Source organism: Copadichromis virginalis, linkage group LG8 (assembly GCF_057382275.1).
Source record: "Copadichromis virginalis isolate Kocher_CV1m ecotype Utaka linkage group LG8, C_Virginalis_male_GT1.1, whole genome shotgun sequence".
NCBI classification, from domain to species: Eukaryota; Metazoa; Chordata; class Actinopteri; order Cichliformes; family Cichlidae; genus Copadichromis; species Copadichromis virginalis.
In genome coordinates this window covers 29,390,159-29,413,658 of record NC_140625.1, presented here as the reverse complement: position 1 = coordinate 29,413,658, position 23,500 = coordinate 29,390,159, and the positions used below count along the sequence as shown (strand labels likewise).

At 43.5% G+C, this 23,500-nt stretch overlaps 1 protein-coding gene across 3 annotated transcripts; it reads right to left on the bottom strand.

Moving 5' to 3' along the window:
* Positions 1-347: 347 nt before the first annotated feature.
* On the bottom strand, positions 348-23,058 carry cep131 (centrosomal protein 131). 3 transcript variants are annotated; one of them, XM_085467014.1, is made up of 30 exons: positions 22,886-23,058; positions 20,578-20,774; positions 20,403-20,491; positions 17,668-17,779; positions 17,032-17,159; positions 16,599-16,703; positions 16,295-16,474; positions 16,042-16,159; positions 15,803-15,919; positions 15,079-15,274; positions 14,492-14,586; positions 14,292-14,411; positions 13,960-14,155; positions 13,766-13,860; positions 13,482-13,661; positions 13,203-13,394; positions 12,705-12,842; positions 12,502-12,627; positions 12,144-12,260; positions 11,931-11,960; positions 11,427-11,529; positions 9,628-9,829; positions 8,469-8,576; positions 8,186-8,303; positions 8,003-8,077; positions 7,406-7,548; positions 6,816-6,993; positions 6,459-6,655; positions 2,616-2,676; positions 348-2,509 (listed from the first exon to the last, which is right to left on the bottom strand). In XM_085467014.1, the coding sequence occupies exons 2-30, from the start codon at positions 20,761-20,763 to the stop codon at positions 2,438-2,440; spliced, it is 3,777 nt and encodes a 1,258-aa protein (XP_085323140.1). In that variant the 5' UTR covers positions 20,764-20,774; positions 22,886-23,058; the 3' UTR covers positions 348-2,437. The 3 variants fall into 3 exon arrangements, with proteins under 3 accessions (XP_085323140.1, XP_085323141.1, XP_085323142.1); XM_085467015.1 differs by having other exon boundaries at positions 13,960-14,146; XM_085467016.1 differs by lacking the exon at positions 11,931-11,960 and having other exon boundaries at positions 22,886-23,057.
* Between the last annotated feature and the right edge of the window lie 442 nt (positions 23,059-23,500).

Here is a 23,500-nt window from a genome sequence, read left to right as displayed (position 1 = left end):
TGGAGAAGTGCATGCATTGTTCCAGCTGAAACGACTGAAAAATTTCCCAGTTGGTTTTTAACGAGAGGGAATGGGAGGGGTGGTAACAGCTGGAATACTGGTCTACAGATATTTCAAGCATTAAATTCTGTAATTAAACGTTTAGAAAGCGTCAATAAATCATTTCAGGCTCCAAACCGACAGCAATTTAACCTCATTATGTGGACTCCATCGTGTCTGAGACTGAAGGCTTCTTCGTCTCCTGCTCATGAGTTATGGAGAGCGAGGGACGACGGGAGGGCGGAGGACAGAAACAAGTAAACATTTGTCTTTTTTCCCCACAGCGAGAAGAAACGAGGAACACAGCGTGTTTTCCAAACATTCTTTGCCTTTTATTCTCTTCACAGTTTTTCAAAGAATCACAATGAATAATCATAAAAAACAGACTAAAACAAAATGAACTAGTGCATTCAAGAGCTATAGATGTAATGCTGAGCAGGAGAGAGCAGGAATGCTTCGTATAATGTTGCAGTGAATGTGTGCGTGTGGGGGTCAATGCAGGTCACAATGGGGAGGAGAGGAAGCACACACAAACACATGCAAACACACAAAAGAAAGGCTCACTGGCACTTGTAGGACGGGCATGCGTGAGGAATGCCAACTCACATCGCCGCCCCTGTCGTGTCCGAGCCCAGCTGCCCCCCGCCTGCTGTGCCGACGGCCACAGTGGCGGCTTCAGCTTCGAGGCCTCCACGCTGACTCACAGTGAAACTCAGGGAGCGTGTGACACATCAACCACCCATGTGGGATTTTTTTTTTTATTATTATTATTATTATCTGTGCTAAGCAGAGAGGGTTAACATTGATTCAGGTTTAATGGTTAACTATGTGGCCAAACTAACCCGACTTTAAACCAGCAGGGTCCCGGTGGATTACGTTTCACACATTGGGGCCTGGACGACTTGGAGGTCAGAAAAAACCTGACATACTGTATTTAGATAGACTAAAAATGGAGCGGTTAAGGTCTCACCGTCACACTTAGTAACCGTGTAAATGTTCCTCACAGAAGGAATAAAATACAATTTCGTCTTGAGAAGGTTTGAGAAAAGCTTCCTTCACAACCTTGACCTTTCTGTGGACATATTACACCACGAAGGTCGTGTACGAGTCCTAAAATAAATAAAGCAAGATGAAAGAATAAATATTTTCTCATCTGGGGTCTAATTTTGAGACTGCCGGGGCTTTTGCAGTCACATCATGCTGTACCTAAATAACAGGCCTTACTTCCATGTTTAGAGTTTCTCTCTGCAACACCCCTCCCCTACTCAGTCTACGAACCGATAAATCCCCTCCCCCCGATGACTTTCTGTGATTTTTTTTTTTTTAACACATATTACGCATGTTTGAGTCATGGTCTGTCACAGCGCCGCCTTTGAAGCTCTGGTCACATGATTCGTGCCCCCTTAAATCCACCAAACCACCCTGCTCGGTCCCAGCTCTGCTTTCCTAACCCTATAAACATTTTCTATGCACTTTCCTCCTTTGCTTCACCCAACATCTACCTCAGTCCCTCTTCTCTCTTTTTTCTCTTCCCTACATTCAGAAGCCACTCTGCAATCATCTGACCACAAGCTCTCCTCAGCTCAGTTTCCTTTAAGTTGCCTTTACGTCTCATCGCTCTAACAACATCCTACACTCTCTCTAACATCTGAAATCTGTGTTAGTAAATTTCATCAAATCGCTTCGTTAGGTCTAAAGTTTGGTCGAAGACCCGTTAAAAACAAACCGCTCAGAGCTGGGCTGCAGTGAGAAGTGGGGGGAGGTATGGGTCCTGTAATTAGCGCTGGCCTTGAGGGGACGCTGGGACAAAAATGCATGACTCAACAGAAAAAAAAAGGCAGAAGCTCTGCGTCAGCTCTCATGCTCATGGCTGATCTCGGGCCTTGGTTGTGAGCGGCCCTCCAGACGAAAGAAGAACAACCCCCACTGTGTCCCACGTCACACCGGTGCAGGCCTGGGCTGGTCTGAGAAACATCTGGAACTGTTCGGTGAAGCACATCTGTGGGGAACATTTCTGCGCCCCAGACAGGAAGAGGAACATTCACAAAAAAAAAAAAAAAAAAAAAAAAAAAAAAAAAAAAAGAAGGAGCAGGAAGTTCACCTGGTCTGTGGCATTTAAATGAGGACGTTCAAACACAACATGCTCCTTCGTGACGGTCAGGGGAACGGAGCGAGGGGGGGTGTGCAGTGCTTTTACCAATTTTTGTATTTTTAAAGTGAGGTAGGGCAAAATTCTGAAACTTGTTCAACTTTCAAAGGGTCCACAGGTCCTGTCTCGCTGCAGGAAAAACAAACAAACCAAAGAAAAAGCAGCATCACAATGGTTGGACCCCGGCGTGTCGGGACGGGCACGCTGATGAAAAGGTCCACAGAGAGATGAAACTGGACATCCTGTCAGTCACTTCTCCAGCAGCTGCTTCCTCTGCTGTTCCCACAGGGCCTCCAGGTGATCCGCCCTCTTCAGGGCGGCCTATCAGAGGAGAGAGCATTGTTTAGACACGTCTGTCAGTCATTCCTGATCACTGTGCTTTCATATCATTCACGCCCCGACAGGCAGACTGCACGTCCCGTCCTACCTCGTGCTGCTTCCGAAGATTGTTGACTGTTTCTTCCTTCTTCAAGATGGCCGATTTCACTCTGGTAACGCACAGACGAGAGGACGTTAATAAAACATTGCTGGGTCGTGGGTTTGGATTTGCTCATTTCACTTCCCAACAATGGGAGCTGAAACATGTTAAACTGGTAAAAAATGCGCAAGAGTGGCGGGGGTGTTGAAAGGTTTTTAATTTATTTTTGGCCCCCATTTGAAGAGGCTTTCCTTCTCTGCGGGCTGTAAATACAGATGTGTTTTTAATGATCTACCTGTTTAAATAAAGGTTAAACGACTCGCTGCGCCATCCTGTGGTATGAAGTGTGGTTACACAAATGTACAGCCCCAACGATAGTCCAGCTCCTGCTGATACCTCTTCAACACAAACACAAAATTGTGGGTATAAAGTCACAGGAGCTGTTTCTTCACATTCTGCTGATGGAGTTAGTGACACACACACACACACACACACACACACACACACACACACACACACACGTTTAGCTGAAATATCTTAAAAAATGGATGGAATATTTAGGAATAATACTTAATCCGAATATTGATGAGATTATGACTGATAATGTAGGAAAACTACTTAGTAGGATTAAAACTAATTTGGAGAAGTGGGGCACGCTGCAGTTGACATTATGGGGCAAAGTAAATACAATAAAGATGGTAGTAGCTCCTCTGATTAATTATTTCATTGGAATGATACCAATTTGTATTTCATCACAAATTTTCTTAGGGCGCCTGCTTAGTGGGCTGCCCACTGCTTCACTGAGTGAATGGGTCAAATGCAGAGAAAAAACAAGTAATTTCCCCATGGGGATCAATAAAGTATCCATTATTATTATTATTATTATTATTATTATTATTATTATTAATATGATAAAACACTTCCTTTGGGATGGTGGCCCTCGGATCAATCTTGGTAGACTGTACCAACCGAGAAAAGAAGGGGGTCTGTCCCTACCCAACATAAAACATTACAGCATGTCATTTGAAATGTCCAAGCTGTGTAAACACTGGGCAGCAACAAATTCAAACCTGGACTGGGTCATAATGGAAGGTGAATCGGCCTTTCCATTTACCCCCATTGAGGTGCTGGCTCAAAAACCGGACAATAAAGGGAATAGAGTAGATAACCCTATTTTAAAGTTTTCAAAAAATGGTGTGGCAACAATCTGTCCCCATACTTTCAAACATATGCACCCTGTGACACAACCCAAAAATAGAAAAGGTAAACAAAAAGAATTTATTGGCCACAGTGGCACATAAGATTAATAAGTGATTTATATGAAGATAACACACTTATGTCTTTTAAAGATCTGACAGCAAAGTTTAACTTGGAAGAACCCGGCCATTTCTGGTGAGACTAACAAATGAGAGACTGTCTGAAAGATCAAATAAAGTTGTCTCAGTTGTCTCAAAGAGAATTTCCTTCTACTTCCACTCTTACTTACAAAGGCATTGAAATGGTATAATTGATGTCACTGGGTTAAAAACAACACATGTAAAAGTCTTAAAAGTATTTGGGAAAAAGATCTGGATCGTTCCTTTGACGAGGGAACATGAGATTCAATCATCTCTGAAAATGGGTTTTACATTAGGGAGGCTGGAAGTAAATGTATTCAATATAAAACTCTCAACAGAGATACAGTCTGAATAAGAATTAAGAGTCTTGTGTGTGCAACAGTTTATTTATAATTACTCACCCCCCCCCCCTTTTTTCCCTCACCGAGTGTGGTTTTTGTTGTTTTGTATTGTTATGTTTGTTTAAATGTTCAAAAATTAAAAAAAACCTTTAATTACAAAAATAAAAGAAAAATCTAATTTCAACAGCATTTCTTAGTTTTTCTACATAATAAAGAAACGTTGCTGTAGTAAATGAAAGAACTACAGAAGCAGTTCTGGTGCCTCAGTGTCAGACTGTACTTAGAAAACAGAAAGTTTCCATTAATTCACTGATCTTTGTTTTTCTTACTGTGGACACACTGTAACGAGCAGAAGCTTCTATAGCCAACAGTGGAAAGCTGGAGCTTTTCTCCAATTTAATCGTTTGCCTCGTGTTTATTTACTTTGGGGTACTTCACATTTTTCAAAGCCATCCGGTCTTTGCTGGGATGATTCTGGCCCCCGGGCCTTATGTTTGACACCCCTGGTTTACATGTGTCACGATCTGGTCTGCATATTTAAACCTCAGTAAAGAAAAGAAAGCAGAGCTCTTAATATGTTCCTCAAACTAAAAATAAAATAATTAAAAGCATCAAAGAGTGATCCTGACTGTATCAGACCCTCACAGTCACACATCAGGGATATTTTCCTAAAGCTACACTGCCAGGTGCTTTGGGAATGTGTTTAAGTGGCTAATCTGTGTGCCTGATATATGCTGTCACAGTGAAGTTTGCTGATATTAAACACAGCCTAAGCTTCAAATAATGAGGCCAGTGTATGTACACAGGCTTTACACAGCATTTCCTATTCTGTTTAACCCCACCCACACGCTGTTTAAGTCTTGTGAGGCACAGGAAATGAGAAGACAGTCTGCTTAGCGGTGGTTTCAGATTGAGAATGAACTGAGGTGCTGCACTTTAGTATGTTTGCCTTCCTTGTGACATTTCCTGACATTAAGAATAAACTGAAATGCGAGCCTTGATAAATAATATGCTGATAATTTAGGAAATCGTGTGTGTGCTGCCTTTGTAAGCTAGTCAGCTCCAGTTTCCCAGGAATCCCTTGACTTGAATCATCTTGTTACTTTAATGACCTGAAACGCCGACTGAAGCCATCCTGCACCAGTGTTGGATGTCACCAGTGCTGCAGCCAGGTTGAACATCTGGAAAATTGCCACAGTACCTGAATGTTTATTAATCAGATTCAGTGTCACAGAGCCGGCCTTCTGCTCAGGAGACAAACGTTTCAGAGCCGCACTGAACGTCGCGTTCACGTTAATCAGGTCACCTTCAGAATTGCTCCAACCCTCTGTCCTTCTCGTGTTTCGCATCTCTTACAAACTGGCAGACATTCAGTGGAGCTGCTTAAGGTTCCACCTTTTATTAAGTCTGAGCTTCACTTTCAAGCCGCGTGCCAACATTTCTCTTTGCACCTTCAACAGGGGGAATCTGTAAGCAGCCAGCAGGCCTCTGACAAGACCTACTGAATGTTTGGACACTGCTGCTGACCTAAATCCACAGGCAGACAGCTGGAGATGGTGACTCACTCACAGCTTTGGCTTCAAAATGGTTACACACATAAAGTTAATGTCAGAACAGATCATTTAAAAATTACAGGTGGTGACCAGTGGTACCGCTCAGCCTTCTAGTACAGCGGTCTCCAACCTTTTTTGCACCACAGATCAGTTTAACGTCGGACAATATTTTCACAGACCGGCATTTAAGGTGTCGTGGATAAATACAACAAAATAAAATGATACGACCAAGACAAAAACTGTGGTATGTTGTAAATATAATAATAAACGCAAATTCACTGTATAATTGTGTAACTTTATTAGCAGCGTCCTCCTGAAATGCGCCAACAACACTGAGAGTAACGTCGTCCTCTCTTAACGATAAAAACCCTGAAAACCATCAATTTCACACCCGAGCCTCAACTCTCTTTCCCAGTAAATCCAAAGGATGTAATATTTGTTGTTTCTCATTAGTTCCCAGTTTCAACAATGGTCCATACTAGTTAAAGGTTGTGCTAGTAAAGAATTAGACCTGATATTTGAAGCTTAATTGTGTTTTTAGGGGTTTAAAACTGAAAAATAATACAATTCGCTTTTAAAATTTACCATTTTACTTAAATCATTTTGTCCCTTCCAGCTTACCGTTGGTGGACTTCTGCCAGTTCTTCCTCTTTCTCCCGTGTGACCCTTTCCACCTCCAGCCGCATCCTCGCTCGGACTTCTGACACCTCCACCTTCAACCTGTGATTCTCCTCCTCCGTCATCACCAAGCGGTCGGCAAACTCCTGCCTTATCACCTCCGCCAGGTTGCGGCGCTCCTCCGCCAACTTGTCCCTGGCCTGATGAGGGAAGTTGGAGGAATTCTACTGGATCTGTCTAAACATATTTTCCATTTCTGTGTCTACTTTCCACTGGCTAGTAAATGTATAATACGGCAAATAATCTCAAATCACTTCTAAGCTGCAATTTTAGTTTCTCTCTCTGAATGATGCTCCTTACCTGCGTGATCTCTTCAGTTTCCTGTTCTTTCTGTCTAAGTGCGGCCTGCAGTCTGATCAGCTCTCCCTCCGTCTCCATTTGCTGCTTCCTCAGGTCCTGCTGCTTCGCCACCGCCGTCCTCTCAGAGCGCTCCAGCTCCCTCAGCTCGGTCTCGTACTTTTCCCTCACGCGCTTTAGCCTGTAAAAGGAATGCAGAACACAAATGTGACTTTTAATATAGTTGTTAAAAACAAACTAAAAAAAATGCCCAATGCTGTACTATTAAAGCACATCCACGTTAGAGATGATGTTGACACAGAAGGAGTCACAGCTACTAAATGGGCCTTGGATCCAAATTTAGGTAAAAGGGGACCTTTGAAAGTTTCTCACTGATATTTCACTAAATGATGAAACATCTATGATAAAAAACACAGAGATAAATCTGCCACCAACAGCAGAAACTGTAGTGAATCTTTACTGGGCAACAACCCAGGTTGCTAGATTTTTTGTATCATATTCAATGTCTAATAATGTCACACTGTCTAAATTAGACACACACACACACACACGCACGCGCACGCACGCGCACGCACGCACGCACACACACGCACCTGTTTTCCGCTGCCCTCTCACACTCCTCTTTGTCCTTGCTGGTCTCCTCCTCCAGCGTCCAGATGGCGAGCTCTATCTCTTTGTCACGTTCTCTTCGCAGTTCTTCTTTTAGCTCGCGCTCACGGGTCAGCAGCCACGCTTCCTGTGGACACACAGAAACACGCATGCTGTTAGTCTACACACATGGCACTGAATTCTAACACTGTCAGTTCAGCCTCATCTGTCATCGCGCCCTTTTTAATTCTTTTTCCACTGTCAGCGTTTCTGCTTTCTCTGAGAAACAGTTTCATGTTTTGCTACAAATCCACAGTTTGATTTGAGGAGAAAGCTGGAGGGTAGAGGTCAGCTGGAAACCTGCCACATTCCTGTGTTGTGACACGCACATTTCAACATTTCTGTCTGAAACTGATACACAAACTGGAAAAAGGAAAGGGAAGGGATAATAATCCCAGGCAAACAAGCAAGAGAAGGTAACCTAGATATCTACATGTCAGTTAGTCAAACACTTCCCACTGACAGAGTATACAGCAGCCACACTTCAATCTGAAGAAAAGAAGAAGCGAATGAGAGCAGATACAGCACAAGGCTGCACAAACCTCTTTCTTCTTGTAGTTTTCTTCCCACGTCTGCTTTTCGATGTCCAGACGCTCCTGTAATGCCTTCATTTCCACCTAAACGCACAAACAACACTCAGCGTGAGACTTTCAGATGGATGCTCGTGATGCTGATAGAACGCAGACTTATTTCAGGCTCTTGACGCGGCTCTGCAGTGTCCTCACCTGATGTCTCCTCTCCTGCTCCTCCCTGGTCTTGTCCAGCTCTTCTTTGAGGGCTCGTCCAGCCAGAGAGCTGTTCTCCTCCAACTGCCGCCGCAGATCCTCCAGCTCAGCGCGCTGCCTGTGACACAAACACAAACCAGTGCTTTGGAGATGGACAGAAACATCAACACTCATCCCATATGCCAAAAAACTGTTGACTCATTAAGGATGTGTTATATGGGAAAGGATCCTGTAAAGATCCATTAAAATAGCTCGTGCAGATAAACCTGACCTTTGACCTTACCTTGCAGCCAGCTGGGCCAGCCTCTCTTTCTCATCAGCGACCTCCTTGTAGAGACGCCTGCGCTGCTGCTGCAGAGACACCTCCTCCTCCTGAAGCTGCTTCTCATATCTGAGAGACAGACACACAAACACAGACGATGACTAAATCTGCACAAAAGCCTGTAAAACACACAGGCGTCTAATTAAGAAACAGCTGCTAACGTGGACTGGTGTGTGCCATGATGTGAGTAACATGAAAAGCCAGAATCTTTATTTTGTCTCTCATCTGAACCATGTGAACACTAAAAATATTCATCAGCAACATGCAGAGTAAACTTTAATGATGGAAGGTCATCTTCACGTCAGCTGGACTTCACTTTAAATTTAAAACTAAACCTGCGTAAGTAAATAAAATTCACCTTTTTTTTAATGTAAGCACATTGATCTGAATGTCTGAGTTTATTTTAATATTTAATTAATATAAAATGCAAACAAAAGTCTCATTTTCGTACCAAATGAAAGCCCATTGTTCCAAGTTTGCATTTTCCATCATCTTCAGGATTTCCAGCACTGACTCCCTGCATGAGCAAAGGGCTGACTGAGGGCTTTTTTGCAGCATTGAGATGTTTTTATTGGTGTGCGCTACAACCATTAGATTAGCTAATGTATCTCATTAATCCATTTAAAACTATAAAAACAGGAAAGGATTAGTGGAAGTATTAATGCCTAATGATGCTGTTGCATTAGCAGGGCTTTCCTGCATATAAAAGCACTGGTGCCCATGAAAGAGGTTTTGTCCTTTCACCAAAAGGAAATCACGAGGACTGTAGCTAAAGAAGGTTTTACCTTATTTTAAAAACAAAATGGGGTCAAATTTATCAAAATATAGAACACGTGTTAGTCAGCTGATTGTAGCACAAGCACAAGAAGAAAAGGGCATTTTGGATGTTGTTTTTTTTGCCTCAGATCTTCTCTAATCCAAGGTTTGAATGTCACACTGAGTGCCACCCCCATAAATGCCTGATCTAAAAGTTTATAAAACATTGTGCGCTGGAAATTCATGTAGTCTTGAAAACTGATTCCAAGACAGTTTAATGCTGATGTTAGCTGTTTCTGTTGCATCTGTTTGAGCATAGAGAGCCTTGGGCAGGTAGACAGAGTATATACTGTGACACGCCCACCTCTGTTTGGCTAGCTCCCGCTCTCTCTGGCACTGCTCCTCCTTCTCCTTCTCCAGCTGCTGACGGAGGTCCTCGCACTGCCGGACGTAGCGCTGGGCGGCCCGGTCGTCCGCCTGCAGCAGCTCCGCCTCATGGAGCGTCCGCAGCTTCTTCAGCTCCTGCTTGTGTTTAGAGATCAGCTTCTGGATCTCGGGCTCGAGGCCTGAGAGGAGGAAGAAAAAATGTTCGAGCTTTAGATGGACAGGGTCTGCACGATGTTTAAAGCTCACAGGACAAACTTTTAATATTCACTTCTTTAATCAAAAACCTGAACGTGTTAGTGAAGTAGAAGCAAACACAGGAGAGAAATGCCTCTGAAATACAGTTCTACATCCTCGGGCCTGCCACAAACGCCTCATCAGCTCTGGCTGACAACAGCCTGTGACGTTTCATGGAAGCGGCCCACAGCAGACAGAGCAGTGGAACAGCACGGTCAGCTTTTGGAAACTGTTGTTCATTTTGCCCATAATCCAAGCTACACACAGAACAACTGCTGTGTTTGCACTACTTAGTTTATTTACCAGCATTTGTCTGGTAACTGTCAAGCACATAATACAGCTCTGACTATGCCAAAGTAAATGAAAGGCCACACCTTGGACCCAGCAGACAGCAGATAATTTTACCAGAGGCTGTGTGAGACTACTGGCAAAGAGCAAGACATCCTTACTAAAGTCGTTTTTTTGGTCCACTGTAAGTCCACTTTCGTGCACTCTGAGGTTCCTTGACATTAAACGATCTAATTAAATCAGTATTACCTTTTTAATTAGCCTCCATAAAGCTAATTGTCCGACATGAACCACTGCAGAGCTCAACAGTGAAAAAGACTGTTATATTACAAATATCGATGCAAGGCATTACAAGCTAATATTTACCACACCTCTCTAAATAAATAAAGAGAACATAATTATATTCCCAGCTTCAAATCAAAACCAGAACACGAATGAACTCAAATAGTTTCTACCAGTTTTGAGGCTGACTGTGGCCTTCAAGTTCAAAGTGGAAGGCCCTCTGTTGGTATCTTGTTAAACAGCATAATAGACTGATTGATAAATAATCTCAATGCAAATGAATGCAAAGTGCTGCTTTCATTACACTGTTTGCTTATGTTTTTGCTGTCATATTGTGCACTTGTGATATAACAGGTGCTAAGCAGGAGGAATCTCTGAAGTGCGTAGCAACATTAACCTGCAAAGTTCGGGGACGTGAAAAGTCTGAGACTTTATCAGCACAGAAGAAAAGCTGAAGGCCTGTTAAGACTAAACCAAAACAGAGCTTTTACATATATGAATATATATCCACACATGTTGTTCGTCTTGTCTTCCTCCTGTCAGCCTCAACCGGTAAGTTGAAAAGGGAGATTTTTTCCTTCCCACTGTTGCCAAAGTGCTTGGTCATGTAAGGGTCATCTGATGGTTGTGGTTTCTCTTAATAATTACCTTAATTATTAGGACCTTTGAGGCGACTGTTGTTGTGATTTGGTGCTATAAATGGGAATAAATTCCATGACACCGTCTGATACCTTTGTCAGGAAACTGTGTTTCAGATCTCATATGAAATCTGAATGAGTAAAAGGCGATATGTGAATCTGAGAGCGTGGAATCAGAAATATTTATTTTCTTGATATAAAGTGAACAAAAGTGTTGATAAAAACAAAACGTCTTCCTGGAGCAGGGTGCATTCTTCCTCTTTGCCTTGTGTGTTTGAGCAGCGCTTTGGTAAAGCTGCTGTAAGCTCAGATTTCCAGGCTCTGTCTGCGCTACCTTTGACTGTGATCTCTTTGATCTTCTTGGTTTTCTCATCGATCCATTTCTCCCGTCGGATCTTCTCCGTGGCACTCATCAGGTCTTTTAACTTCTTGATCTCCTGTTGAGCGAGGGAGTCGGGAAGGGGAGAGGGTAAAATTATGGTATCAAAGTTGAGCGCCACCAAAATGATGAAGATCTTTAATACACAAGCAGCACAGTATCTGTCTTTCTAAACAAAGTAGGGTGCTCTTAGGTGACTTTGACACTGGGACAGTGATGGTGAAAGGTAATAAAAGGAAAAGTAGGGTTAAAATCTTTGGCAAAGAAAAACTTAAATAACATCAAGAAGTGTAAGCTTTTTCATCTGAATGTAAAATGTAGATAAATGAAAGAGACTCACATGCAAACAGACTGGCCAAGAGAAACAGTGTGTGGAAAAATGAAATGACAAATGATGGAAGAATGAAGGAAACGACTGTTCCAAAGATGACTTAGTTAGAAGAGGGGAAAAAAAGTTACCTCGCACAAGGGACCGAGAATTTGCCACACCTAAAAGCAGGAAACAAAACACGTGTACAGACAAGAAAGAAAGACAGTAAAGAAGAAGGAGGGGAAATAGAGAGAAAAGAGAAAATTAAACAAAAGCAGCACTGCAAGAAAGCACGACATAGTCACGCAGGAGGCAAAGCAGAGGCAGGAGAGATCTGCAGAAGCGCTCGGGACCTCTCTTACCATTTCATGCTGCTCCTGCATCTGTGCGATCTTCTTGGTGTACTTCTGGTCCACCTGCTTCAGTTCTCCCACCACTCCTTCACAGCGCTCGCTCAGAGCCTTTTTATCATTGATGAGCTGAAGAAACAAACATTTTTCAGATGTGATGTTTAAAAAACACTGAAACACTCAACAGGAAAACATCGAAGACCGTCGAGACAAGCCCATCTTGTTTACCAACTCTTTGCATGTGTGCTGTATTGCTTCATCATTGTCTGGACCAACATCAACCTTTATTGGCCCGATTATACAAACACGGTTTGAAAATATTCGAGTAGAAACCACGTAAATTAATAACAAAGACGAAACGAGTGCATACCTGATCGATGAAGGTGAGGTGTCTCTGGATGGTGGATTCATATTGTTCCTTCTGGAGCTGGAAGTTCCTGCTCAGCTCCCTCTCCGTCTCCTTCACGTGTCTTATCGTCAGCTCCCTCTGCTGGGCCTGACAGACATGACACGAGCTGTAAGCGCGACCATCTAAAGCAGGTAAAAACAGCGACAAGTGTTAATCTCTCCTACCAGAGCGGTCTGCAGCATGTTGACGGTGCGTTTCTTTTCCTCCAGCTCCAGTTTGATCCTCATCATGGAGCCGGTGAGTTCGGCAGCAGTGGCCGACGCCTGCTCAACACCGGCCAGCTCCTCCTCAGACAAAACAGCCTGAAAGCACAGCGAAGCCAACATGTCACCTTTCAGTTTTAGATAAAACAACCAGGGACAGACTCACAGAACATCTATCCATAAATTTAAAGGGCTGGCTTAACTAGATGGTCCTCAGCAATTATAGGGAAAAACACCTGCACACAGTCACGGTCTGTTTATTCTCAGCCCACAGAGATTTATGGTTATTTTTTAACCAGTATACCTAACTGTGTTTCCTTTACTTAAACATAATACATGTTTTGTTCTGTTAAATATTCTAAATCAAACCTTTAAAGAACCCAAACTGGTCAGAAACGTTCAAATCTGTGTCAGTTTGCTAAATGAAGTACATTGTGGCGCTTTAGCCAATAAACTGACCTCTCGGTGTGATCCTGAGGTGACAGAGCGTGGCCTCTCCTGCTCTGACTTCTCCATCTCATCCAGGAAGCTCATGATACTCTGCAGCTTGGCCTCAGAGAGCAGGGCGCCCCCATCTGGCAGTGCAGGGTGGTGGCTCAGCTGGCCGTGACGCTCCAGGTTATCAGTGGTCAAAGAGTTGGAGTTCCCGTCCTTTAATTACAGCCACAGCGTCATTGTTAGTTCACAAAATTTCTTACAAGAAAAACCATAAAAATTAGTGCAACATAACGCGCTGACCTCATCGATCCAGGCGTATTTCTCTTTGCGGTAGCACTTCGGCTCCGACAGCCTCTCCGGCTCCTCCTCCAACAGCTTTAGGGTGTCCAGCAGCTCATTGAGGGTGGTTTTAGACTGAGCCCTGCTGGATGAGGCTCCCTGCCTCTGGTCCTCCACGCTCACCGACCTCTGCAGGATCTCCTGGAGCACAAACAGAGCAAATGTGTTTAAAAATGATCAGATGCAAGAATTAGCAACAGAAAATGCATGGTAAAACAAGGAATATTGGAAATTTTCATTTTTACCTGGGAACACTGAGAACCTCTGCGATTGGACAGAGCTGGGGAAACAGCTCTGAAGCTGAGCTCACCCAAGTCAGCCACAACATTTAAATTAGAGTCTGTGGAAACAAAGACACTATTTATGTTAAATGCAAAGTAGTTCAATTTCGTTTCAGTCTTTAATAAAGTCTTTTGGGACCGAGACACACATCACAGACCTGTGTTCTTCGTTTTAACATCTGTGGGCGACATCGGGTTGTTGTTGTTGCTCGGTGAAGCTGGACTTTTGTTGGTCAGGGAAATCTTGGGCGTTTTTTTACGTCCTCCCACACCAGTCTGCCTCGAGTTTTCCAACTCCACCTCCAGAGTGTGCTGCGTCTCTGCGGCCTGCTGCACTTTTATGTGCTGCGGTCCCTGTGTCACACCACCAGAGGGAGACAAAGGACAACTTTTAAACAGAGGGAGACTTTTACATCACGACTATACAAATAGTATTTTCATTTAAAACATCACTTAAACACTCAAGTAGGGATTACCACAAAGCACGTACATCAGGCGTGTTTGTTTTGGTAGCAGTGGGGCGGATCAGGAGAGCTTTCTCCTTACGGATCGGTTTCCTCTCACTCCTCTGATGTGGCTCCTGGGAATTGTCTTCCTCTGCTCTGTCCTCCTGCAAACCCAAAAATATTTATTTAACATATCAATACAAGGAAGACAAAGAATCGATTACCTGGAGAGCTAAGCAGGTACCTGGGAGCACTGAGAGCCTCTGTGATTGGACAAAGCTGGGGAAATGGCTCTGAAGGTCAGATCACCCAAGTCAGCCACAACATTCAGATTAGAGTCTGTGGAAACAAACAATAAACATATTACTGCTACTTTATTCATGCTTACTCATAACACTCTCCTGGCAATCAGACAAGACTGTAGGTAGCTGTAATATTTACATTATAGTGCTGAATAACAACAACCAGGGCTCTTATACGCTGTATATTTTTAAAGACTACATTGGATTTTCCACTGAATATAAATTACTTCCTATAATATTTGTTAATGAAAAATAATGAGACATTGTGTCCTAAAATGAGCTGCAAACACATTAACAGTAATTATGTGGGAGTCAGCAGGTGGAGGAGGGCATCTACTAATTGGAAAGATGGCGGTTCAACCCCTGCTGCTCGAGAACCGCGATACTGAAAGATACTGAGTGTGAATGTTTGATAGAAAGCACTCAGATGTAGGAAAAAGGCCTTTTATGAACGTGTGTATGAATGAGACATGTTAGTAGAAAAGCACTATATAAGAAATATTCCACTGCAAAGTGAAACAATGTGGACCTGTGTTCTTCGTCTTAACATCTGTGGGCGACATCGGGCTGTTGTTGCTCGGTGAGGCTGGACTTTTGTTGGTCGGGGAAATCTTGGGCAGTTTCTTTCGGCCTACCACGGCGGTCTGCCTCAGGTTTTCAGGCTCTGCCTCTGCTGCGTGCTGTGTGTCTGCTGCAGCCTTGTGAGCTCTTTTCTGCTGCAGCTCCTGTAACAGACCAGCAGGGGGAGATAAACGTAATGCTGATGATAAAACTGTGCAGCACTCAGACACAAAGTGACAATCAATGTCTTTACAAAGTAGACTTGGATCCACAAAGCCTCCTTTCATATATGGACATGGTGCTCTTAGTTTTACACAGTTGCATAACATCCAACAGCAAACAGCAGGCCGGAAAAAATGAAGCTAGTGCCAAAAATCCAATAATTGAGGCTGGCTATAGAAACAACTCAGTCCACAGACTCCAATTTTAAAACGTCCAACTTTACAGCAAAAGCACTAATGTTGAGTCCTAAACCAATGGGTGACCTCACAGTGGCGACATCCATCTTTGACATACAGTCTGTGGTTGCTAATGCAGTTTTTAAATGAAAATCTTTACTACGAAGGTCCAACGAAACATGTTTCACAATTGCATTATAAAATATAACATCCAAGATTAAAGCTATCTGAGGCTGCTCTGCTTCAGTCTCATAACTTTATGGAACCACATGCTGTGTAATCAGAGGTGAGCACCTGGATGGCAGCGAGGCGGGCAAGACGAGCCTTCTCCTCACGAATCCGTTTCCTGTCTTCGTCCTTCCTCTGCTGCTGCTCCAGGCGCCTCTCCTCCTCTGTTCTCTCCTCCCACTCCTTCGACAGGAGAGATGCAGATTGTTTCAGTGCAGCCGCAAAACAAGGAGAAGACAAACCCAGTTAATATTACGCCGAATAAAAGGGGAGCTGTGAGACAGCCTGCAGGGGCACATAGATACCTTTCTTTTACTGTCAAGGATGCGTTCGAGCGCTGCCTGGTTAGCGTGTCGCTTCTTGGCATGGTGTCTGTACCAGCGCTGAATAGTGACCGCCGCATGATTCACCTGCTGAATAAACCTGCAGATACACAAGAGAAGTGCTTGTGGTTTTTTGGACAAACGTCAGTTTTACCACTACTTTCAGGTCGCCCAGACTAAAAACAACAGAGCAGCTCACACGCACACAGTGGAAACACTGTCATGTGGGTCTGACCTTTCAGCCTCCTCCTCTGTCACCTCCCTCCTCCGTAGCAGGACAGGGCTGCCGTGCTGAGCTGACACTGGGGATTTGTTGTTGGAGGCGGGGGAGGTGGTGGAGAAATTTTTCTGGGACTTAGTGAGGGAGCCGCTCTCCAGCGACACCTCGTCGTTCGCTGTGGCTTTCAAGATGTTACTGAAAGAAAAACGGAAAATAAAAAACTTTAATCGAGACGCAAAGCGGACTGTAAATGTGAAGATAATCGACGACGTGTCACTGAAGCTGTGTGAGGGAGCAGCTCTTTGATTTCAGGACATACTTGAAAGAAGGCTTCTGGTTGGAGCTCTTAGGTGTGAGCGGCTTCTCCGAGTAGTTATTGTGTAAGATGGTGGTGACGGAGTTACCCACAGCTCCCTTGTTGCTCCTGTGCAAAAATAACAAAACCAAAACAGGACAATCAGACTCATCAGCTCATCTTTCCCCACTTCATCCTCCCGCAGGCATTAAAATAACTAAGACATATTCTTATCCAATTACAATCTCAGCCCACGCAGGATTTTTTTTCTGACATATTTCATGGAAGAAATATTCTGTGTGGGTGGAATTTTCTGAAGAAATATCAGCTGCTGTGATCAACAGGTATGAAATACGAGAAGCGGCTAAACATTGAGAATTCAGCAATGCAAGGAGACACCTGGACTATTGTGTGTGTGTGTGTGTGTGTGTGTGTGTGTGTGGGAGACGAGGCCCACCTGTTGTTGGCAGTGAAGCTGGCAGCCAGAGCGATGCCAGGCTCTCGTTTCTTCAGGCTGGTGGGAGAGTCCACGCTGCCGGTGCTGCGGGAGCTCGAGTGCGGGGGGAAAGCTCTCGGCTGGTCGTCCTTAACGGTGGAAAACAAACAGTCATTACACCCTGAAATACTGCAAAACACGACAATCTAGAAAGTGTGTATGATTGGAAAGACACAAAGAGTTTGTTAAACATTGTTACTGGTTACTTCAGCTGCCAAATAACTGAAATGTATCTGCTTGTAAAGCCGTACTGTTTCAACCATTTTTCAAGATTCAAGTGTCTCCAGCCTTTGATCTTGTCCTTACAGTGTGCCTCAGTGCTTCGTCTCATTCATCAGCTTTTTATCGGCACTCTTTGTGTTCATCACGTCTTCAGCATTCAAACATTTCCAGACGAGAATCCCTGTCGGGCCGTTGTGGAGTTATAGCAGTACTGTACGTTGTAGTTTTTTATGAATACATCAGTTGGAAAACTTGACAAACTTGTCAAAATAAAACTTTTGCAGAAGAGAAACCTGCAGCGAGCCGCGGTAAATAATTCCTCTATGAAAGGTGTAAATATGACGACAGAGTGAGAATAAGATCGAAGGTAAATACCAGGATGTTCCATGTGGTTCTGTCTGGCGAGGTCTTGCTCAGGCTCGCCAACTTCTTGCGTCCATCGGAGCTGCTGTCAAACAGGGCCAAGTAGTCCTCCCTCTGGTCCTCACTGAGGAAAACAACAGGCAGGAGTTAGACCACAAACACAGACAGATGATATCAGAAAGAACATCTGCATGGAAGGATACCACTGAGAACAGAGTGTTATGAAGTAGTGCTCACATTACTTTATCATTGTAACATGACGCATTACTGCGACTGTCACCACGATTTTATTTTTATTTCTGTTTGGACAAAATAAAAAAACAGTAATGTAGCTACGGGTGTGCCATGATGTGCAAATTAGAGCAAAATCGGTTAAATCTGGCACGAACGTACACTCGTAGACTCAACTTCCTAAAATAATGATATCAGGCTATTAATACTCGGTTAAGAATGCTAGTCGGTTGAGAGCTGTAATGTTTAAAGCGTGGTCAAGAATTGTGAACTGAACTGCGGTTCTGGTTCCACGACCTGCAGCTTTACTTGATTTTGCTTTTTTTGCTATTTTTTAAAAGACTCAAATGTTACCCGTAAGCCAAAAAAGTCTTGAAAACATCATTAAATGTGGCTGAAAGCACTATCTGGGTGCAGCACGGGGGCTTAGCAGTGACACAAAGCAGAAACTTGAGCTGTGGCTTTTAGTGGGAGCTTCTGTGATAAATGTTGTAATGACAGCTGCAGAAACGCGTCTCATCCTTACTCTTGTAGCCCCAAGCGCTGGAATTCAGTATGCAGCAACTGACCATCTGCTGGGGGGAGTATGGGCTGGGTTATGGATCCCATGTAAACGCATGCATATGCTGATCCCACGGCTCATCATGCAGCCTTCAAATAGCTTTATGCACCAAGCTGTCCGTCGTGAGGCACAGATGTAGGGTGACCTCCTGTCTGGCTCGGCCTCTGCTGGTGTTTCCGTCTGTGTAAGTGTGTAAATGAGCGTGTGTGTCTGTGAGGGAGGGGGCTGAAGCCAGCTGGCCCAATGAAAAGAAATCTGACAACACTATTCAGGCTGCACATTCCTTTACTTTTTGCTTTAGGAGGAGGAAGCAGCCGAGAGGGAGAGGGCTGGCGAGTGACCCAATGACAGCCTGAAAAGGACTCTGGAGACTTTTGGAGGGTGAGGGGAGTGCTTAGTATGTCTTTACATTTAAAGCCCCTCAGCTTTGCATCCTCAGAGGCAGGAAGGGGAGGGCGGCAGCTGCCACACAATGCAACCACAGCATGCACACACACTTCTTCTCCTTTCACTGTGTCCTTGTGGAAGGGGGTAACCTGACCCCAGAGGTACCAGCCCTCCCCCTCTAATGAGGGACAAAGCAAGTCTATGCACCCTGCAACCCCCAGCAACAGCCACCCGGCACCCCTCCGCTCTTTATCATGCAAGAGCCAGGGCGCCAAAATTCCCATTGTCCGAGCTGCTGGAGTCAGGGCTGCCAGCTGTTGCTCGCTGAAGAGAGACACTTTGGTTTAAAGAGCAAAGGTGAAAGAGACACACACGGCTTCAAGCCTGCACATTATCTAAGATGTACGCATTCTTTTTGACTACAAACATGACCTTCAGATTTCAGATCTTGTGCGTTAGTGGAATGATGCTTGATGATCTAACAGAGCCCAAAAGCAGGTTTTCCCAGGCTGATTAGCAGAGTATGTGTCTCAGTACAAAGTGTTCTGTATAAACTGCAGATTGTCAGTGTCAGAGATAAGGAAATAGAAATTCAGGGCTGCAAATGCCGGACAGTCACAGTGTGCTATTACCGACAGAGGAGCAGGAGCTTATCCAGATAACTCCAGGTTTAACGCACTTCTTACTGGGGTGCATTGCTCTGGTTCACAGTATTACTGAGATAAGAAATCATCAAACATCAAATCATAATCAGTTCTCCAGAAAACAGCATCACCTCTCCTGGAAGGTCCCTCAGACGTCTTTTCCTTTCTCTGCGTTCTTTGGTGAAGCTTTGCTTTTTTCTGCTGCTACAAACAATTTTATTTTCTCTATCCTTCAATATAGAATACCAGATAAGTAAAGGTAACTAAAGTACTTGTTAATCATGTATGTAGGCCAAGTCTCTATTTGAATTCTGCTTTTGTATTTATTCTTCACCCACAGACTGTTTAACATCACTGTCACTGCAGATGAAAGAATACAATCTAAGACTGTGTGCACATCTAAACATTAATTTAAGAGAGTACGCAACTGTCTTTATCTTAATGATGGAGCTGTCATACCAATAGTTAAATTTGTTAATTTACAAATTCAGCTTTTCTTCCTGGCTTCAAATAGACTGAATTTTATTAGGATAGCAGCTCTTTGTGTAAAGCCCGCACACATTCAAGCAGCACTTACTATACTTTTCCTCTTGCACACACTCACATCCCTGCTGCTTTACCTGCAGCAGTTGTGTTACTTTCAGTCTGTATTGTGTTTAACCTCCACATATTTTTCCAATAGTTTATCTTCATTTGTTAAAATCAGTCGCTCTGTTGCCAGTTAAGATGCTGCCAACATCGTCCCTTTCATGTGAACGCGCTCACAGATAGATTGATAAAAGCTGGGTTGATTTATGACATTAATAATCATAATCACGTGACTGCTTAGCCTGATTGCTGATGTCAGCAGAAGTGCAAGTAAAAGACATCTTGGCTATGTTGAACGTGCTTCATTGTACAGTGCCCAGATTCTATGTTTGCACCTGATGTTGGCCTGCTGGTTGACCTGCGTGGTGCTGTTGGACCGCCTCAAGTTCTTGATGGATCGCGAGCTGCCAAAGCTGGTGTCGCTCTGCAGAATAAAGAGCATTCCAGACATTATGTGAAGAATTCAGAAACAAGCATTTCTACATTCTGATTTAATTATCTGTGACTCACTAAAGTGTTGCGTTTGCCTCTGCTATCGCCCGCCACAGAGACCGAAACAGAGCGAGAGAAGCATTTCCCCGGCGACGCACTGCTGGGCCTTTTGGACATAGACAGCTGGGAGCCTGACAAGCTGAGATCCAGGGCGTCTCCTGAGACACCTGATGGGATGGACGAAGGGCTGCGTGTTGTGTGCATCCTTTAAAAACCTGGAACAGAGTTGAATCGACACGGTCGGCCACAAATGCCATTTCCCTGAGGATTCAATGTGCGAAACCACAACAATAGAGGAAATAACAGCCATTTTTTCCTCTGGCCGCTTTGTTTCCCGTGGTAACCAACAACAACACCACGCACTACTTTTACACCAGCTCAAAAACAGAGAGAGATGTGAAAACTAACGAATGATCCTGATGGACAGCTGCATAGTGGTAATATTGCATTGATAACGTGAATTTTATAATTAAAATGCACTCCTACTCCAGGATTACTACACAGGAGAAAAGCGCTTACAGCTCTTCACAAGTTGTCTGGATCACAAAGAAGTAAAATACTACAGTTGCTTCTTTCCATAATCCTAACAACTGACAGCTTTACATTTGAGCAGATTGAATACAGAAAAATAGACTGACATTGCTAAATAATATTGAACAAGCACTTAGATATCTCAGGCTCTTAATCAAGGGTGGGCAAAGTTTTTCCCAGAGAGCCATTAATTAGTTGAGTTTGCATCATTACACTAAAAAAAGGGGAATGATTTAGAGGTGTAATTAACTCAATGATAAAAGGCAAAAAAAAAAACATAACAGTTTGCACGGTTAATATTTGGTAAGACTGCCTTTATTGTTCAGCACAGCCTGAACTCTTTTCCAAGCATCTTCAGGAATAGTTCTCTGGGTTTCTCAAAGACATTCAAAGCTCTTCTGTGGATGTTCGCTGCTTTTTCTTTCTCTGTCAAAATGATCTGACAATGCTTCCGTAATGCTGATGTCCAGGCTCTGTGGAGACTGAGCCATGATAGTGTGTTTTTATTTCCATATCCCTTGGGGATAAATAAAGTCTCTCTGATTGTGATTCTGAGTCTGATATGCTTTTACTGCAAAATGAAGCAACTGCCAATCAGGCTTTTTCCAGAAGCTGCTGCATAATTCTATCAATTTTGACAGTCCAATGGCTGAAATGCACTCCCAAAGAAAAAATTTGAACGACCTTCAGAAAGCCTGGAGAACTATTGTTCAAGACTACTTTAAAAATGGCAAGACATTCTGAGTCACTGGAGCAAAATATTAAGAAATGAGTGGGATGGAGTTTATCACAACGCTTCTCTTTCAGTAATTGCTTTAAAGCAACCGTGTCTACCTGCTTCGTGGATGAATAACTCAGCAGTTAAAAAAAAAAAAAGAATCCAACAAACAAACAAAATGACTTTACTTGTCATTTTATGATAGCTGCTCCCCACCTGCACTGTTTGAGAACCACTGGACTGAAGGAAGGTCACAATACCGAAACACCTTCCACAACAAAGTCGCGCAGTTATCTTAATTTTTATGAAAAATATTCCCAAACTTTGGAATCTGAAAATCCCAAATCTTTAATTACACCTCCAATCAACCTGTGCTTCCTGCCACAGGTGCTCACCTGAGACTCTTCACCTGACGTCAGCTGCAATGCCCCCCAACAAATGAAGAATAACACCAGTCACGTTAGTTTTAAATACCTCCAATTAAAACGTCGTGCTATAAATAACGCGACAGTATCGGTACCGTGAAATTTTTTTTTTAACCTTTTATTTATTTAGACTGGTTCGGCCCACTTAGCCATAAATAAGGCATGTTTGAGGCATGAAGCTACCGTGAATGTTTACCTTTCCGAGCAGCTCTCCTACAACATGCTCGCTCCCGACACTCCGGCAGGTGTACCTTTGTTAACTACATTAGCCAATCGTCTGTTCTCAACCACAGAAGTCTCTATTGGTCGTTACAAACGAGAAACTGAAGCAAAACAAACCCCCAGCACGCTAACGTTAGTTTCACTAAGCTAACGCAGTTATTACAGCTGCGTAAGCTTGGTCTCCCCGTTGGCTAAACCTGTGAAAATCGGTGTGTTTGTCTGTTTTACCCTTTAAAAGCATTAAAACACTGCTTCTGATTTGCAAATCAAATCTGTAAAGCTCTGATGTAGCTCAGCTGGAGAGAAATAAAAACGGCTGTTATTTAACTGAAGTCTGGTCAGAGCTAACTGTTCACTCCTTTAATGTTGCCCCATCAACCTGCCAAAAACGCCCGTCGTAAAAGCAATAACGTCAGCGTCAAGTACTTACATTAAAAGCGGGATGGCACCATAGCTGGAGAGCCTGAGGACGCCTCACTGATAGTTAATCCCCAACACAATCCTCTGATAACCAGTGAAAGTAGTCCGTTGACTCACAGCACAAATATAACGCTTTAACATCATCGCTGTGGCAACACTGACAATCGCCTCCCTTCGACGTTTCTGATTGGCGGAAACCAAACTAAAGCTTCCTCATTCTTGCACCTGATTGGTAGTTCAGAGGCGTCTGTATGCTGCGCATATTTCAGGGGGCTTGGAGGGGGGCGCGTCTCAAACCACGGTTAGGTTGACATTGCAAAAAAGGAGACGTGAAGGAAAAAACAAGATTTTCTCTAAATTATTATAAAATAATCCGCACATTGCATCGTTATACGCTTTGAGAGTGAGCTGACCCAACTTAATTTAGCATTACATAAAGTTTTCCTTTAATACAGCTCCAGAATAAAGGCTTCATTCTTTATATTCATTACATGCTACTAACTTTGTTTGTATTGCTGACCGGAAAGGCAAGAGACCTGGCACAAAGTCTTCAACAACTAATAAGCAATTATTAAATATTAACTATAAATTTACCTTTTAGGTACTTGTGGTTGTGATGGCTAAT

Bases quoted from the DNA above. Each gene is read 5' to 3' on its own strand.
- cep131 (XM_085467014.1), bottom strand. From the start codon at position 20,763: ATGCACACAACACGCAGCCCTTCGTCCATCCCATCAGGTGTCTCAGGA. The intron at 14,412-14,491 runs GTACCTGCTTAG...TTGGGTTTGCAG, and splicing joins GAGGCTCTCAGTGCTCCCAG to GAGGACAGAGCAGAGGAAGA. The intron at 8,304-8,468 runs GTAAGGTCAAAG...TTTGTGTCACAG, and splicing joins CTGGCCCAGCTGGCTGCAAG to GCAGCGCGCTGAGCTGGAGG.